Source organism: Mustelus asterias, chromosome 18 (genome assembly GCF_964213995.1).
Source record: "Mustelus asterias chromosome 18, sMusAst1.hap1.1, whole genome shotgun sequence".
Classification (NCBI taxonomy): domain Eukaryota; kingdom Metazoa; phylum Chordata; class Chondrichthyes; order Carcharhiniformes; family Triakidae; genus Mustelus; species Mustelus asterias.
Window position 1 is genome coordinate 24,560,799 of NC_135818.1, and position 17,538 is coordinate 24,578,336.

Consider the following 17,538-nt stretch of genomic DNA (forward strand, 5'->3'; position numbering starts at 1 on the left):
ATATCAGTGAGCCAGGCACAGGCATTCAACAGCTTGCATTGCATTCAGCTCAATCAGACCAGTCTGGTTACCATTCCCACTCAGTCTTTTGTGAGGGAAAACTTTGATAATTATCAGCTTTCCCCATGTACCCTGGGGAAGGGAAGGTGGGGAGGAATAAGGGAGGGTGAAGCCATGATGCAAATGAAACAACTTGGGCAGTCTTTCTGTTCTCGACTCTTTGTTTAAAGAATTCACTCTCCCACACTACTCCCTCATCAGGTGGTCCACAGAAGAACGGATACCCAAAGGTACCCAATAAAGGCACGTAACCAAAAGTTGAGGACTTGAATGGGATCCTAGCCTCTGACGATCATGATGACAGCTTATGAAAGAAACATCTAGCCTCAAAAAAATCAACCAGAACAACACACAGAAGCAGGGCTGTGTCTTCAGGCTTCCGACATCCCCCGAGAGATCAAAGTCAGGCGAGGGTGTGCCTTCCCTGGACAGAACCCTACAGTTCTGCAGCAAGGCCCAGGAATGTGCATGGTGCTCATTGGCACAAATGGGCTTTTGAATTTGTTGAGCACTCAACAAGACGGTAAAATAACTTGTTCTTCATCTCTCTGAAAAACAATGTGACCGATTCAAGCTCTACAACATTGGGACAGCCGCAGCCCTTCCTTCATTCCACTGTGCGAACACTTAGATCACAGCAAAATAAATACTGTTGGAATGTTACTGTGACACTGAACTTCAATAAGAATCACCACAACTAGGTAGATTCAACAGCAAAAGCTAATTATAAATACTGCAGTACGGCAGCTGATGTTACAAATACTGTGACTCTGTTCGAGATGTCTGTTCATATAGAAGGGCAGGGAGGACATTTTCCAATCACATCACATGGCAACATTGAAGTTTTTATAATGTCTGGGGTTCCCTTGCTGCCTGTACTCAATACTAAAAGTGGAATTACCAATGGCATCTCAGCAGCACCAGAAATGTGTTGTCACATTTAGGAACTGATATCATCAGAACAGAGGCACTGTCAAGTTTAGTTTCCGCTGGTACAGCAGCCAATTAACTAAGAGAGAGAGGGGGCGGCACACAGAATCCTCTCTTCATAGGCAGCAAAAGTAAAAATACCATTACTATAAAGGCTTCCCCACCAGGGGTGAAAGCTAGGAAGCAAAGGCACAGAAATTCACCAGCAACTGATGGTTTAACACCGCAGTTCTCCTCGCCACACCACCCCTAAGAGAGGCCTGCAGATACGAGCTCTCCCCCTCCCCCACATCACCACCACCACCAAGGGACCTGCAGGCATTAAGACCTATACAACTGTCGTCATCATTGCCAAGTAAAATCTGGTGAAATCTTGTGTTGGCATACACATTTAAATAAGTCACAAACAGCGTACAAGAAAGCCTGAACCCATGCAGAAACCATGGGGAAAGTAGTGTTTTTTCCTAAAACAAAATGGCAACCGTTGTTCTCCTTATAGGGGTTTGAAGAGATTGGGCCTAAAACATAACAAGCAGAACAGACAAGGTAAAATAACTGGCTGGCATTAAGGATCTGTAATAGCAAATATCATGAAAACCACAACATTGGATCAATAAATACCCCATAATCAATAACCCCAATCAGAAAAACCTACAAATTCAATTTAAAAAGCACCTGATTGTCATCCTCTCAGTTTTGCACAGTTTGATGGGGAAGCAGTCCATTACAAGAACAGTGCAATCCATGGCAATCATGGACCCCTCAGGTAGGACTAGTTTCCTCTATTAACCACCTCCTGAATAGCAGCACTGGTCCACCAGCAAGGCCGATTAGTCTGTTCAGTCCAATGGGCTGCTGGTCAATGGTACCTAGGATAATCAGGTGAAACGTACAACACTTCTTACTGGTGGGACTCAGAACTAACCATACAGACTAATGACTTCCACGGCTGCTGAGGAATGGGGAACCTATGGAATGACCGACACTCTCCTGTGCAACTGATAAAAGTTTTCTACGTAGTTAGCTAATATGTTGATGTAGTCAGAGGCAGACATTGTGCGGAGATCCCGTCTGCTCATTCACTTTACAGTGTGGATTTCAGTGGAGGAAACGGATGCTCATCTTCTGCTCAACATCAACCTTCTCCAACACCTGATGGGGGGTGAAGAGAGAAAAGGTGGTAAATTGAGCAAGTAGGAACACAAAAAGAGAAAAAACAAACTCAACAGATAATGAGCAAAGAGAATCACACTGGGCAGGTAGAGAGCAGAGAGAGAGAAATAAACAAACCACAGGTGGTCAGGTAGAGAGCACAGAGTAAGAACCAAACTCAGCAATGAGATAGAGTGAACAGAGAGAAAAATAAATTGATCAGCCAGAGAGCGCAGAAAGAGGCAAACAAACAGGAGAGTAAGCAGTAATACGTCAAGCAGAACAACACAAGTTGGGATTGATGAGTACAGGCTGGTCACTAATACTGGCTACAGGTCAGTTACAATTACAAGGGAGCACAAATTCAAGGTAAGCAGTGGGGGCGGCGAGAAGTTCAGTAGAGATGTGCGGGAAAGATTTTTTTTTTACGGAGGGTGGTGGGGGCCTGGAATGCACTGCCAAGTGAGGTGGTTGAGGCAGACACTTTAGCGACATTTAACACTAATCTGGATAGATACATGAACAGCCAGGGGATAGAGGGATACAGGCAGTTGGTCTAGATAGGGTAACATGATCGACGCAGGCTTGGTGGGCCGAAGGGCCTGTTCCTGTGCTGTACTGTTCTTGAAATACTGTGGTACAGATACTAGCAGGTACAGGGCTGTCACTGTACACGATTCGGATACAGTATTGGTGGGTAAAGTCAGTCATTGTATAACAAACAGGTAGAGTATTGATGGGTTACATGTCTGTCACTGTACAATTCTGGGGTGTAGTACTGGGATCTATGAATTGTGAATGAACGAGTTCATCATTTTGAAACCAATGCATACAAGCGTGAATTGGGGAGAGGAAGTATTTGGAATAATGCATGGTTTGAAATATCCATTGACTGCACAAGAACATTTGTATTATTTGGAGATCTGGGTGAGGAATCCAGAACTATTCACTCCCTACAAATGCCCTTGTGTTTTTAATATGTTTGAATCTCTTTGGTATCAATTGTCCTTTAATAATCCGACATAACCAGCTGCAGCAGAATGGCTAGATCAGTGGTTTTGAAACTGGCCCAAAAATCCTAATAACTTAACAACTCTGATTGGATAGGCTGGAGTTGTTTTCCATGGAACAGGAGGCTGAGAGGTTATTTGATTGTGGTGCACAAGGTTGTGAGGGGCCTGGACAGAGTGGATGGGAAGGGCCTATTTCCCTTAGAGGTCAGTGTCTAGTAGGCATGAGATTTAGAATGATTGGTAGAAAGATAAGTGGGGAGGTGAGGAAAATACTTTTCACCCACAGGGTGGTAAGGGTTTGGAGTTCACTGCCTGAAAGGGTATTAGAGGCAAAACTCCTCAATTCATTTAAAGGTGCTCGGGTCGCCTGCTAAAAAATTGGATTAGGCTGCGATTTTTGGCTAGCACAGACACGACCAGCAGAGTGGCCTCCTTCTGTGCCACAATCTTTCCACATTTTCTAAAGAAGAATGTGCAGGAATATGGGGAGAAGGTGGGGAAGTGGGAGTACTTGAAGTGCTCCTCGCTGTGAGCAATGGAGTGAAAGGGGCTGGGAACAGGATGGTCAGGGAGGGAAGCAGCGAGTGTAAGGGCCAGTGAACTGGTCGCAGAAAAGACAACAGTTCACATAGCTTTGGGCTCTAGGAATTGATGAGCAAGCTGTAACACTGGATTAGAATACTGTCACTGTATAACACTGGGGTACAATGCTGATCAATACAGGTCTGTCACTGTATAACATTGGGATACAGTACTGGTGAATTCAGGTGTGTCACTGCATAACACTGGGGTACAACACTGGCTGGTACAGATCTGTCACTGTACAATACTGGGGCACAGCACTGGCTGGTACAGGTCTGTCACTGTATCACATTGGGGAAGTGTACTGGTGTGTTTCTCAACTGCTCCATACCCTAGACCAGTGGTTCCCAAAGGGTGCGGCGCGCCACACTGGTGCGGCGAGAGAGGATGGCAAGTGTGGCGGGAAGATTCAAGGACAAAGAAACATTTAAACATGGTTTAAACAAGCATTGTTTTATACTTTATAATATGATCATGGGACATCCAGAAAGTAGTTGTGTTCTATGTTATGAATCAAGCACTGCTAGGAGTTGTTTTTTTTTGTTTTTGAATGGATTTCTTATCAATAAAAAATTCAGTGTGGCGTGAGCAAATTTTTATTCTGAAAGTGCGGCCCAGTGAAAAAAGTTTGGGAACCACTGCCCTAGACAGAGCAGACAATATACCAGTTTCGACTGAAAGCAGCAGCGCAACCTGCTCTCATACCTTCTGGAACTCTGTGAAAGAGATAGAAAGGTCACCATCCTGGTCTGCCTCTTGAATGGTCCGGTCTGCTATGCTTCCCAACTGTTCTTCAGAAATGTTGACCCCCACCATCATGCGAAGAACCTGTGTTGACAAAAGGGAATAAACTACTGTATTGAACTGATCTGTCTCACTGCCTGCACTGAACTGAGTCTTCCCTTAAAATGTCAGCACCATCACATATCAGAACCAATCTAAGTGCTCCCATGCCCCTCCTTCCTACTGTTTTTCTTGGGATCGCTGACAAGGCCAGCATTTATTATTCATCCCTAATTGCTCTTAAGGTGAGCCATGATGTGGAGATGCCGGCATTGGACTGGGGGTGGGCACAGTAAGAAGTCTGACCACACCAGGTTGAAGTCCAACAGGTTTATTTGGTATCATGAGCTTTTGGGGTGACTCAGCTGATGAAGGAGCAGTGCTCTGAAAGCTCATGATACCAAATAAACCTGTTGGACTTTAACCTAGTGTTGTGAGACTTCTTACCTTGAGAAGGTGGTGGTGAGTCGCTTTCTTGAAGTGCCGCAGGACATCCACAATGAAGTTTTTCAGGATTTTGACACATTAATGGTAAAACAGCAGTAATATAAATCCTAGTCAGAATGGTGTGAGACTTGGAAGAGACAACAACAATGGAGAGGATCACACCCCCCATCCCGGGAGGCTCTGGAGGCTAAGTATTTCCTTTCAACAAGTCTTTATTTTACAAAAATGCCTTCTCAGACTTCCAAAAATAAAGCTTGTTGGGGAATAGGTGAATCCATGCTAATATAACAGGATTGCTCATTGCTGTGAGAATGTACAATAATCCTTCGCATGTGGATTAATGTCAGTCATGGCTCAGTGTGTATCTCTCACTTTTGAGTCTCAAGTAGTGGATTGAGCTCTACTCCAGCCACATGAGCACACTATTCAGACTTCTGCTCTAGTGAGGGAATGCTACACTGCAACAGATGCGTTATTTCAGATGAGACTTAAACTGAGGTCCATTTGCCATCTCAGATGGATGGGAAAGAACCCACAACATTATTCAAAGGGGAGGACAGTTTTCTCTGTATCCTGCTGAATATTTACCCCCAATCAAAATCACTAAAACTCTGATCACCGCCACATTACTGTTTGTGGGAAGCTGCTGCCTTCCTCCATTACTAAAGTGATGATACTTCTGTTATATACTTAAATAGTTGCAGGATTGCTTTAAGAGCCAGTCATTTGATGGTGATACCATTATGGTGCTGCATAGGCTGCTGTTTTAGTTACAGGCAAGAGCGTCTAGAATAAACCTGTTGTGTGTTACTTTGAATCTACATGTGCAAACCACATCTTTTCTTTGTTTAAAATGCACAACCCCTAACATAGTTAGGACACGACAACTTCATTGGCTATAAATTGCATTGGGACATACTGAGGTTGAGAGACGTACAGTGGCTTGTGGTCATTGAGCCTGGGATCTTGGCAGCACATGCAAACCCTGTCAAATAGTGTCCATACCACAAATTCATAAAAACATTCCAATGGAAAGTTGCTGTGAATCTATGTTGGAGAAAATCTGATCAGTAAATGTTACATTAAGATCTATAGTGGATGGATCTATCACTTTTCTGCCACCCACTCTTGGTTAGTGCAGTTTAACACAGCACAGGAGAAGGCACTCGTTACCTGCAGGAGCTCTTCTCGCGAAATCTTGTCATCCTTGTCAAGATCATATAGCCTGAATGCAACTGAAATGGAAGAGAATGGATCACGCTATCTCAATGTTTGAGCCAAGTAAAAACCAGTAATTAAGACTACCAAAGAAAATAACGCAACAAGGAGAGTTGTGTGTGGCACTGAACTCATCTGGTGAGAAATAATCATCTCTATTCAGTCTTATTTCTCTCCTCTTTTTCCATTGTCCCCCCATTTCTCCTCTTCTATCTATCCAATCTCACTCCTATCTTTGTTTTGCTGCTTCTCTTCTGTCCTTTAACATCACTTTCATTTCTCTTTACTCTATCTCACCACCCTCACATCATGTAAACGTTATTATCTCAGTCCCCTTAGACAAATCTTGCCCCCCCCCCCCCCCCCCCCAGATCAGCAGACCAGACATAACAATAGCACTCTGTTGGGGGTGGAAAGCAAGCATTATAGAGAAGACACATTCACTGCCTCATCTATTGAGGATGTGGAGATGCCGGCGTTGGACTGGGGTAAACACAGTAAGAAGTCTATTGAGAAAATGTCTTACAAAAATGCAGTCATGTGAGATTCCAGGTTCATCCTGGACTAACCCCATACACACCACCTCTACCAATACACAAAATGGGGTATAATGCTTTCAGGGAGTGGTACAGAAGGGAGACAATGCTGTAAGCGCAATGCTGTCAGTGAGCGGTATGAAAGGGGGGTAATACTATAAACATAGGTATGAAAAGAGGGCAACGCTGTCAGTGAGCAGTGCAGAAGGGGGGGACAACGCTGTCAGCGAGGGGTATGGAAGGGGGTAACAATATCAGCAAGGGGTATGGAAGGGGGTAACACTATCAGTGAGGGGTATGGAAGGGGGTAACACTATCAGCGAGGGGTATGGAAAGAGGGCAATGCTGTCAGTGAATGGTAAAGAAATGGAGTAATACGGTCAGTGAAGGGTGCGGAATGGTGGGTTAATGCTGGCAGTGAGTGGTCTGAAGCAGGGAGATGTTGTCAGTGATGGGTATAGAGGTAATGCTGTCAGTAAGGGGTGCAAATGGGGGTACAAATCCAGTCAATGGGGGGGTGCAAATGGGAATGTACTACTGTCAGCCTGTTTCAAAGTTTATAATTCTGAGTAGCAGCTAAGAGAGTAACTGGTTGATCAGTGATTTGCTGCATTGGGAAGTACTCCAGTATTTTGTTTTGTGCCAGAAAGAGGGATAACTAAAGTTTCACTGCTGAGGTAAAGTGTTGGTCACTATTGACTACACCAGTCTGAATCCTGTGGTTATCTTGAACCCATGCCAAAATGGTATTCACCTGCTGCTACACACCAGTAGCTGCATCAGCTCCCACTGATAGTAGGTACCCTTGCAGATTTATCTCATCTAGAGGCAGAGACCAACTACCTGCTCCCTATCCCCAACCACCACTGCAACCATCATGCCTCAAATTTGCTCAGTAGAAGAGCCTGAGGTTGAACCCTTGCTTTGGACAGTTCAGAGTCACACTGGACAATGCACTTAAAGACAGAATAATCTAAGAGCTCAGTATTCCTTGCTTAACCTGCAGATGCAGTAACCACCTCCTCCCTTTCCCCCATAATGAAAAGCAGATAGACAAGTTTGGATTACTTACAGAGCAGTTTGTTGTTCCTGCTATTGAGGGGCTCAGGAACACGAGGGTCTTTGTTTTTATCACTCTCCTCAATGGGTCGGAAATGAGCAAGAGTCCGCATAAAACCTCGGAAGTTGACCTGGTCTTCACTGAGCACATTTAGAAAGAAAAATCTGAGGTTCAGTGGCAGGAAGCCCAGCTCAGCAGCAGTAATTGTACAGAATGATCATACAGCTTTCAGAGCTCAGTGCAGGGTCAGCGCTATCCAGCCTCATCAATAACAGAGAGACAAGACAGCAACAGGACCAGGCAAGAATTGAATTGCACGAAATAGAGCAGAGTTCATCACATATATGTGAGTAGTTTGCAAATACCTCACATGGTTTCCGAATGAATCCCACATGGATACACACGCACTCCTCTCCTGGGTGTGCTCAGACCTTTTGCAGTGGTGTCAAATCTATGCTTGCTTGGGAAGGAGTTGGGCAAATAAAAGAGGGTGCTGGGAGTGCGATGGAGGGAAGAGTCTCTTTGGAAAGCAGAGATGGGGATGTGGGGTTAGCAGTGGCCAGGGAAGATGATATGTTTGGTATAGGGACAAGATTGGAGATGGATGGCAGATGATCTGTCGAATATAGAAGGTGGTGGGATGAAAGGCGAGGACAAAGGTGACCCCACTACATGTCAGGCCACAAATTCACCTACTCAAATAGCAGATCCTTCTATTCCTTTTTCCTTCATGTACTGAGCTTTGCCTTAAACGCACCTACACAGATCACCTCAACTTTTTATTTTGGTAGCCAGTATCATATCCTAACATTTTGAATAAAGATGTTTCTCCTGAATTCAGTGGAAACCTCGTCTCTATGTTTACTGTATCAAACCCTCTCATCATCTGATCGCAAAACTTTAAATAAGGGGCCACCTGTTTGCCCAGCTTATCTGTCTTAATAGCTCATATGTTTTCAATCCAAATGGAAAGAAAAATGTTTTGATATCCATAGGGAAGATAAAAATCATACAAGGAGTAACTACAAATCAGTAAGCTTTCAGCAAACATTGTTAAAGTTTATGGAGATCACAGTGAATGAGAACTTGTTGATATATTTCAGACAGACAAGTCTGTTTGTTCAATAGCATGCTTATTGTACTGGTGGCACGTTATTTGTTTGTTGGGTGGGTTAAAAAGAACGTGACAATACTGTACCTTTAAGAAATGTGTTTTAATCATGTTTCTCTGCAGTTTCTTTTTTAAGCAGGCCTGGCATATTTGTTTTGATGCCTGTGTTACCTGTACTGGTATATTTTATGGTTGCTGAAGCAGAATAATTGAAGCAATGTTTATTTTTAATCTGGGCTTAATGCAGTGTCCTGAAGTTTTATGACCCTTTTGGAATTGCTGCTTGGGGTTTGATTTGCACATGATTGACAGGTCAGGTACCTTTGGACAGTAAACCTCCCCCCCCCCCCACACAGGAGAAATCCAAAGGTTTTACTTTAATTTTGGCAGAAGCTGTTTGAAAAGCAGGGTTTTTTTTTATTTGTCTCTCTCTCTGATGTTGAAAATTCTGCTGTTGGTGGCTGGCTAGCTAGAAGCTGGAGTAAAGTAGTGTCGCTGTCTCTCTCTCTCTCGCTCTTGAGGTGTGCTAAAAGTTCCAGGGTTGGAAAGCCTCAGCGTTTCAATTCCACATTCAAAGGACCAATTCACAGCAGGTGTTGCAAAGCTGCAAAATCCAGCATCACATGAGCATACTTGCTTTCTATGCCACGTCTAGAACGTTTCTAGTAAACAGCCTCCACGTTTGTGGAGGTTGTTTACTGGGAACTGCATATTTAGCTGTTAAGATTTAAACCATCACGTTTGTTTTGTTTTTGTAATTGGTAAACGTTAATTTTATTATATGCTAACTGTGTTCTTAAATAAACTTTGTTAGAAAAAAGCTTCCTAGTGGGTCACTTGAATCATACCTAGAGTGAAACATCTCATGCTTACCCGTGCCAAATTCAAAGTGCAAAACCTATGGTCTGGGCTGACTTCATAAAACATTTTGGAGTTTCTGACCTGGATTATAACAAGAAAGTTTGACTTTTTTTGTGACTGGAATGTCCTTTCCAGTGGGGTTTCACAGTACTCAGTACTAGGACCCTTGCTGCTTGTGCTTTGCAACAATAATTTAGAGTTGCAGGTAGGGGATATGATTAAGACGTTTGCAGATGATATAAAAATTGGCTATGTGGTTGATCGTGAGGAAGAAAGCTGTGGATTGCAGGAAAATATCAATAGATGGGTCAGCTAGGCAGAATAGAGGAAAGTGGATTTTAATCTGGAGAAGTGGGAGTTAATGCATTTGGGGGACAGCAAACAAGGCAAGGGAACATATAATAAATGGTAACATTCGGAGGAAGACTCCTTTTACCCAGAGGGTGGTAAGAGTCTGGAATGCAACTGCCTGGGAGGATAGCAGAGGCGGGAAACCTCACAACCTTTAAAAAGTATGTGGATGGGAACTTGAAATTTCAAAACACTGACTCAAGTGCTACAAAGTGGGATTAGTGTAGATTTAGTGTATTTTGCCAGTGCAGACTCAATGGACCGAAGGGCCTCTTCTGTACTGTATGACTCAAGTCTGGAGGAATGGAGGGATCTTGGAGCGCATGTCTACTGGTAGCATGACACATATGTATGGTGATTAAAAAGCAAATGGGATGTGTTCCTTTATTGGTTGAGGCTTAGAGTACAACAGCAAGGTGGCTATGCTAGAACTGTGGTACTACATACAAAACACAGCTAGAATACTGCATACAATCAATGCATTACAGGGACAATGTGATAATACTAGAATCATAGAATCCTACAGTGCAGGAGGCCATTCGACCCATCGAGTCTCCACCAACCACAATTCCACCCAGGCCCTATCCCCACAACCCCATGCATTTACCCTAGTTAGTCCCCTGACACTAAGGGGCAATTTAGCATGGCCAATCCACCTAACCTACACATCTTTGAACTCTGGGTGGAAACCGGAGCACCCAGAGGAAACCCACGCAGACATGAAGAATGTGCAAACTCCACGCAGACAGTGACCCAAACCGGGAATCGTATCTGGGTCCCTGGCGCTGCGAGGTAGTGTTAACCACTGTACCACCTAGGGAGGGTACAGAAGAGATTTTACAGATGCTGCCAGGATTTTAGTCGAGAGGAAAAATTGGGTAGGTTTGGGCAGTTTTCTTTGGAAGAGGAGGCAGGGAGATTTAGTTGGAAGTGTATAAAATTCTGAGGGGCTTGGATAGTGGCTATGAAGGACCTATTATTTCAGCTAGCAGAGAGATCAATAATTGGGGCACAGATTTAAATTAATTGGTAAAAGAATTGAGGAGTAATTATTTTCACCCAGAGGGTGGTGGGGGTCTGAAACTCACTGCCTGAAAGTGTAGTAGAGACAGAAATCCTCATCAGATTTACAAAACAGTTGGACATGTACTCAATTTGGTGTAACCTACAGAGCCATGGACCAAGAGCTGGACGATGAGATTAGATTGGTTATGTTTCTCTCTACTGACACGAGCCCAAGGAGATGAATGGTCTCCTTCTCTCCTGTAAATTTGTATTCCATGCTAAAGTAGTACAACCCAATGCCATGAGGTAGTGGACTGGTTACAGATAAACTCTGCTGTTTCTCCACCCTGAGACACTTAAGGAAACACTCATTTGCAACAGATGATTCAGAGTTCAACTTGGACAAAAGAGAACATGGGGAAGACTGCCCAATGGACTACCACAGGGCTCAGTGCTGGCCTGTTCAACATACGTAAGCATGACCTGCCAACAATCATGCTCCACAAGTTCATCATTGCCGATGACATCTGTTGTGTCACCCAAGCTCAATTCTTCAGCACTCTGGGGCACACTCTTAACAAAGACATTATGAAGTTGATAAACTACTTAAGCCTCACACCAAATTGCTTCAAAACCATAACCAGTGTATTCTGCTTCCACCACGCCAGTGCCAAAAAAGAATTGCATATCTACAAGGATGGCTAGTCTAAAGCACGATCCCAACCCAACATACTTGGGAGTGACACTAGATATGACTCTGTCTTTCTGGGAACATCTGGAGAAAACACCAGCAAATGTGAAAACCAGAAACAATTAACCAAACATGCTGGATCTACGCATGATGCTGCTATCACAACACTCCGGAGCTCAGCACTTACCTCATCATGCTCCATAGCAGAGTCTTGTATACCTGTTTGGCAAAGATCATCTCACACACATCTTATTGACACTCAACTGGATGCAACAGTACACTTCAGAGCTGAAACTTTGTGCTCAACATCTTTCCACTGGCTACCTGCCCTTGCAAACATGATTCCACTGGCTGACAAAAACCCACAAGCTGCTTGACACAATCTGTGCTGCATCTCACTTACGACACCATGATGATCTGTTCAACCCACCTGCTGTCCACCTTCCATCTCAGCACCCCATATGACATAACCTTCCTGAGTAAGATCCATCTGTCCGATAAACAAATGAGAAACCTTATCTTTTGAATGGCAGTCTTTGAACAACCACAGCAGGTGAGTTACCAAAGTGTGCCACCTCTACTAAGTGGTGGATTAATCACCTTAAATTGAGCAGATGAAGAGGCTATCACTTACTTGGCTTTGGCGATTTGCATTTGCTAAATAAATAACCAAGTGTTTGGTCACTATCTTAATTCCTGGCTCAGTTTTCATTCCTTTACCTATTTTACAAATTCCGGCCTCCTATGTAAAGTGTCTTGGAATTGTTTCTGCATTAGAGATGGTACATAAAAACACTACATGGACGCTCAAGCATGCATTATGGAAAATATGTGACCTCCCAATTAGTCCACTGCTACAATGTGTGTCTTTCTGTCCTCTCAACAAGGCGGAATTAAAGCAATTATCTTGGTTCATTCTGTATGTTCAGAGAACAGGTCAGCACAGAAGGTCGCCAGTCCGTCCAGTGTGCGATGACTCAAAGAGCAGCCAGTTAGTCTCACTTTGCTGCTCTTCTTCAAAATCCCTGCAATTTTTAAAATTTCAATTCTCTTTTGAATGTTACCATCAAATCTGTATCATCAGCTGATCATCAGTGCACTCCAAATTCTGACATTGGAGCATAAATTTTTTTTCCCCCATATCAGCCCCGGTTCTTTTGTCAATCACCTTAAATCTGTGCTCTCTTCATCTATTTTTCAGCCGTCAGACAGCTTCCTTTATTTATTTTATCTAAACTCTTCATGATTGGAAACATCATCAAATCTCATCACCTTCCATGCTCGAAGGCAAACAACCCTAGTTTCTCCAATCTATCCATGTAACTGTAATCCCACATCCATGAAACTTTTCCAATAATTTATTTTCTGCTGTACACAATACTTCAGCTGTAGTGTTTTATATAGGTTCAGCATAACCTGACTTTTGTGTTCTATGCCTCTATTTATAAAGCCCAGGAAAACAGGTCTTATTAACTGCCTTGTTAACTCATCTGCCACCTTCAAAGATTTCAAAACCACAGAATTGTTACGGCACAGATCGAGGCCATTTGGCCCATCCTGTGCGCCAGCTTTTCTAATGAGCATCATGACTTAGTGCCATTCCCCTGCACATTGTGCACAAACACCCCAGGTTTTTTTCTTCTATTCACCCACTTTAAAACTGTAACATTGAGCATGCATTGTTTCCTTGGGGAACTTCACTGTGCCTCTCCTTTCAATCTGAAGAACAGCTAGCCATTCAAACTACTTTCTATCCATTAGCCAATGTTGTATCCATGCTGCTGCTGCCCTTTTCTCCCACTGGTTTCAGTTTTGTTAACAAGCTGAATATATTTTATCATGCATCTTTAGAAAATCCATACACACACCACTTGATCTATCCACCCACCCTCTATTACCTCAACAAAAGATGCAATCAAGTTAGTCAAACATGATTTGTCCTCTTCAGGTCCACACTGAGTCTGTAATTAGTCTATGCTCAGCCAAGTAGCTGTTAACATTTTCCTAAATTACTGTTTCTAAAAGTTTCCCTAGGTCATTAGACTGACCTGTCTATAATTGCCAGTTTATTCTTCTCCCCTTTTTTTTTTATAAAAGGAGTGTGCAACACAAACTCTCCAGCCATTTGGTACAATCCCTGTATCTAAGGAAGCTTATGGCCAGCACTTCCACAGTCTCAACCCTTACTTCCTTCAAAACAATAGTTTATATTTTACATAGCACCTTAAATAAAACATTCAGTGCTTCACAGGAACGTTACTGGACAAAATTAGACACCAAGCCACACAAGCAGATGGTCAAAAGCTTGGTCAGATAGATTTTAAGGCATGTCGTATATGAAAGCAAGATGGAGAGCCTTAGGGAAGGAATTCCAGAGCTTGGGCCGAGGTAGTTGAAGGCATAGTAGAGCAATGAAAATCAGGGATGCTGAAGAGTCTAGAATTAGATGAGCACAGATATCTTGAAGGGATGAGGGATGTGGATTACAGCAAGCAGCAAGGAGGGATAGAGGGATTTGTAAACAAGGATTAGAATTTTAAAATCAAGGCATTGCTTGCTTGGTAGCCAAACTAAGTCAATGAGCACAGGGGTGAATGGAACTTGACACAATTAAGGACGAGCATTACAGAGTTTTGGATGACCTCAAATTTGAGGAGGGTAGAATGTGGGAGACTAGCCAGGAGTGCAGTTTGGAGGCAATGAAGGCATGAATGAGGGTTTCAGTTGCTGACAAGCTGAGGCAGGGGCTAAGGTGGGTGACGTTACAAAGGTAGAAATAGGCAGTTTTGGTGATGTTGCAAACATGTGATTGGAAAGAAAATATGACACCAAGATTATGAACGGACTGGTCTAACCTCAAGCAGCTGTCAGGGAGGGATGGAGTCCTTAGCTAGGCAAGAAAGTTTGGAGCGGGGACCAAAATCAATGGGCCTCAGCCTTCCCAGTATTCAATTAGTGGAAATTTCTGCTCAGTTAAGCAGTCTGATATTTTACCAACAGCAGAGGAGTGAGAGAGGCAGTGGTGACGTGGCGTGCAAGGTCAAGTCTCACCACAGCAATTTATGAATTTGAGTTCAGTTTCAAAGACCGAGAAATAAAAAGCTGGTCTCAGTAATGGTGACCAATCAAGCTTCAGATTGTCCCAACTGGCTCACCAATAGTGTTTCGGGAAGAAAACTTGCCACCCTTATCTAGTCTGGCCTCCAGTTCTACACCAACGTGGGTCAACTCTTAACTGCCTCTGAAGTGGTCCAGTAAGCCATTCAGTTGTATCAAAAATCTATAATGTATTTCAGTTCAAGGCAGCAGCTCATAAACATCTGTTCAAGAGCAAAGATGAGCAACAGATGCTGGTCTGGCCAGCGATGCTCACATTTTTGAAAATTATAAAATGGGAAGACATTGGGAGAAACTGGTGAATGATAAATTCTGGATTGATGCTCAGTAGGAATTCTTTACAGAATATGAACAGGGACTAGGAAATGGAACTAGAAACTCTGGCTGATGGGGGTGGGAGTGTTTCTTCTCATAGCAATGTCCCAATCCTTCCAACCCACTGCTGGCCAGTTTCTCAACATCTCAAGATGCAATATATGAGCAGCAGCTCAAGATTAGAGGGACTGTCAGAACTAAAGCAAGACTTTGAAGATGAGTGTGGAGCAACATCATACGTGAAACAAACTCGAGGGTTAATTACAGAAAGCCACATTGCTTACCTTTCTGGGAAGAAAGCATTGATTATCCTGTCACCCAATGGGTTAATGGCCAGCTCTGGGATCCGTTGAAAATCTTCACGACTATGAAGACAGAAACACACAGAAGATTTAACTGTACAACAGAATGATTAGATAAGCTGGAGAGGGGTCTCTGAAATGATGGCCAACTGCCTAATTAAGGCAGACAAACTAGAACACAAAAAGAGTGTAAGAAAAGCCATCAGCCCTTCAATGCTCACCCTGCCCATTCCAATGTGCAGACTCATCCACCCCACTCCCCAACCACTAGAAATGTTATCATGGAGATAGAAGAAAAGATGACTTTTGGCCAACATCATGGATAACAGGAAAATACTTGAACTCTGCAAGGCAGTTACGAGGCTCTGGGGATCATGGCTACCCTTGACGCATACTTAACCAGTCCGATACATCCCATTATCCTAAGGTAGAACATTACAGTGATCATTTTCATCCTTCTGTTAGTCCAAAAGGCTGAAAATGTAAAACTGCACGTCATCTCAGAATCTGTTAGCCTTGCCTGTCAAAATGGACCATCACTCTGTTGAAACTAATATCATTTACTTTCGCCTGCAGTGAGTTATGTCACATATACAGCCCCATAATACAGTGGTTATAACCGAAACGTGTAGTCTCAATCTCTCAACTATGTCCTCAATTCTAGCTGTGTGGAGTTTTCTGACTTCAAACGAAATGGTTGCACAACTCTCAGGATAAGGAGGAGAAGAAACACCAACTTTGAGTCTAACATTGACGAACAGTGACCCCAAGCTCATGGGCTGAGACTGAGTTAGGAAAGGCGAGTTGGTATGAAAACTTCCACTTCTAGGTTAATGCCTTACAATAAATCAATTATTGTGTAACTGAAGCCATGAACAGAGAGCATTCTTTTCAAATATAACAGAAAATGCTGGAAAACCTCAGCAGGTCTGGCAGCAGAGACAGAATTAATGTTTCAAATCAATATGACTCTTCTACAGACCCTTCTTTGAATTGGGATATGGACTCGAAACATTAACTCGTTTCTTTATTCACTGACACTGCCAGACCTGCTCAGCATTTTCTGTTTTAATTTCAGATTTCCAACATCCACAGTGTTTTCCTTTTACTTGAGGGTAAACATTCTTTTTCAATGTCAAACACCCGAAGAAGCTGCAGGTTAAGCACTGAGTGAGGGCCTAGAGTAGACAGAGAGAATCCTGCTCCTTCCTCACACTAAATCCCAGTGACTGCCTCAAGATCTCACAGCCCTGGGTCACCAGCTCCCATTGGTCCTGGACAGTTAGGGACGTGCATGAGATTGGTGGCCTCAAGCAAGAATTATAACCAGATGCATCAGCATGCATCAGCAGAAAACACAACCCTTTTAATTTCACAAAGGTTATTTCCAGTGCTGTGAATCATCATTGTATCACATTTTATTAAATCACCTTAGAAACAAATATTATTTCTGTAAACTTCCTGAAAGGCATAAAACAACTTAAAGATCAACAGGCTCTTGATTTATTACCACATCCAAAATTGCTCTTACACACCCTGGTTACTGTAAGCTTCTTGTGAAATATCATCCTCAAGAAGTCATCTTTTGTTTGGGGCATCATTATCGCTCAGACAGAACAGTTAATGATAGATAGGAGAAATAAAGGGTTTGGACACACATGTTGAAGACTAAGCATTTGGCTTGAATTCCTAACATTAGAGTGAATTTTGCATACACAGAATGATGGTTTTTAGGGCCGGGGGAATGGGCGAGTAGGTGGCAAGAGAAGAGATATCAGCAATGAGCACTTCTAATTAACTTGAATAGCAAGATGCAGATTAAAGCTCTCAACAAGAAACATTTATTATATGCTCAGAAAGCAATGTGACTTCAGTCAGGGCTGCATTTGGAAAATAAGCTTATAAAGACAACTTCACAAGCGAATTAAACATACTGTGCTGACCAGGTACCCATAGGTCCTTTCAGCAATGCACCCTGTTGGTTTTCGAAGTGAAGGTACAGGC

The 17,538-nt window shown here is 43.1% G+C and overlaps 1 protein-coding gene across 1 annotated transcript in view; it reads right to left on the minus strand.

Moving 5' to 3' along the window:
- chp1 (calcineurin-like EF-hand protein 1) overlaps window positions 1-17,538 on the minus strand; it is a 29,136-nt gene continuing 11,598 nt past the window's right edge. Inside the window, exons 3-7 of the mRNA XM_078233560.1 lie at window positions 15,517-15,597; window positions 7,794-7,921; window positions 6,141-6,202; window positions 4,443-4,565; window positions 1-2,142 (exon numbers count right to left, since the gene is read on the minus strand). Of these exons, the coding sequence (XP_078089686.1) occupies window positions 2,089-2,142; window positions 4,443-4,565; window positions 6,141-6,202; window positions 7,794-7,921; window positions 15,517-15,597 (448 nt within the window). The 3' untranslated portion in view covers window positions 1-2,088. The remainder of the gene's footprint in view (window positions 2,143-4,442; window positions 4,566-6,140; window positions 6,203-7,793; window positions 7,922-15,516; window positions 15,598-17,538) is intronic.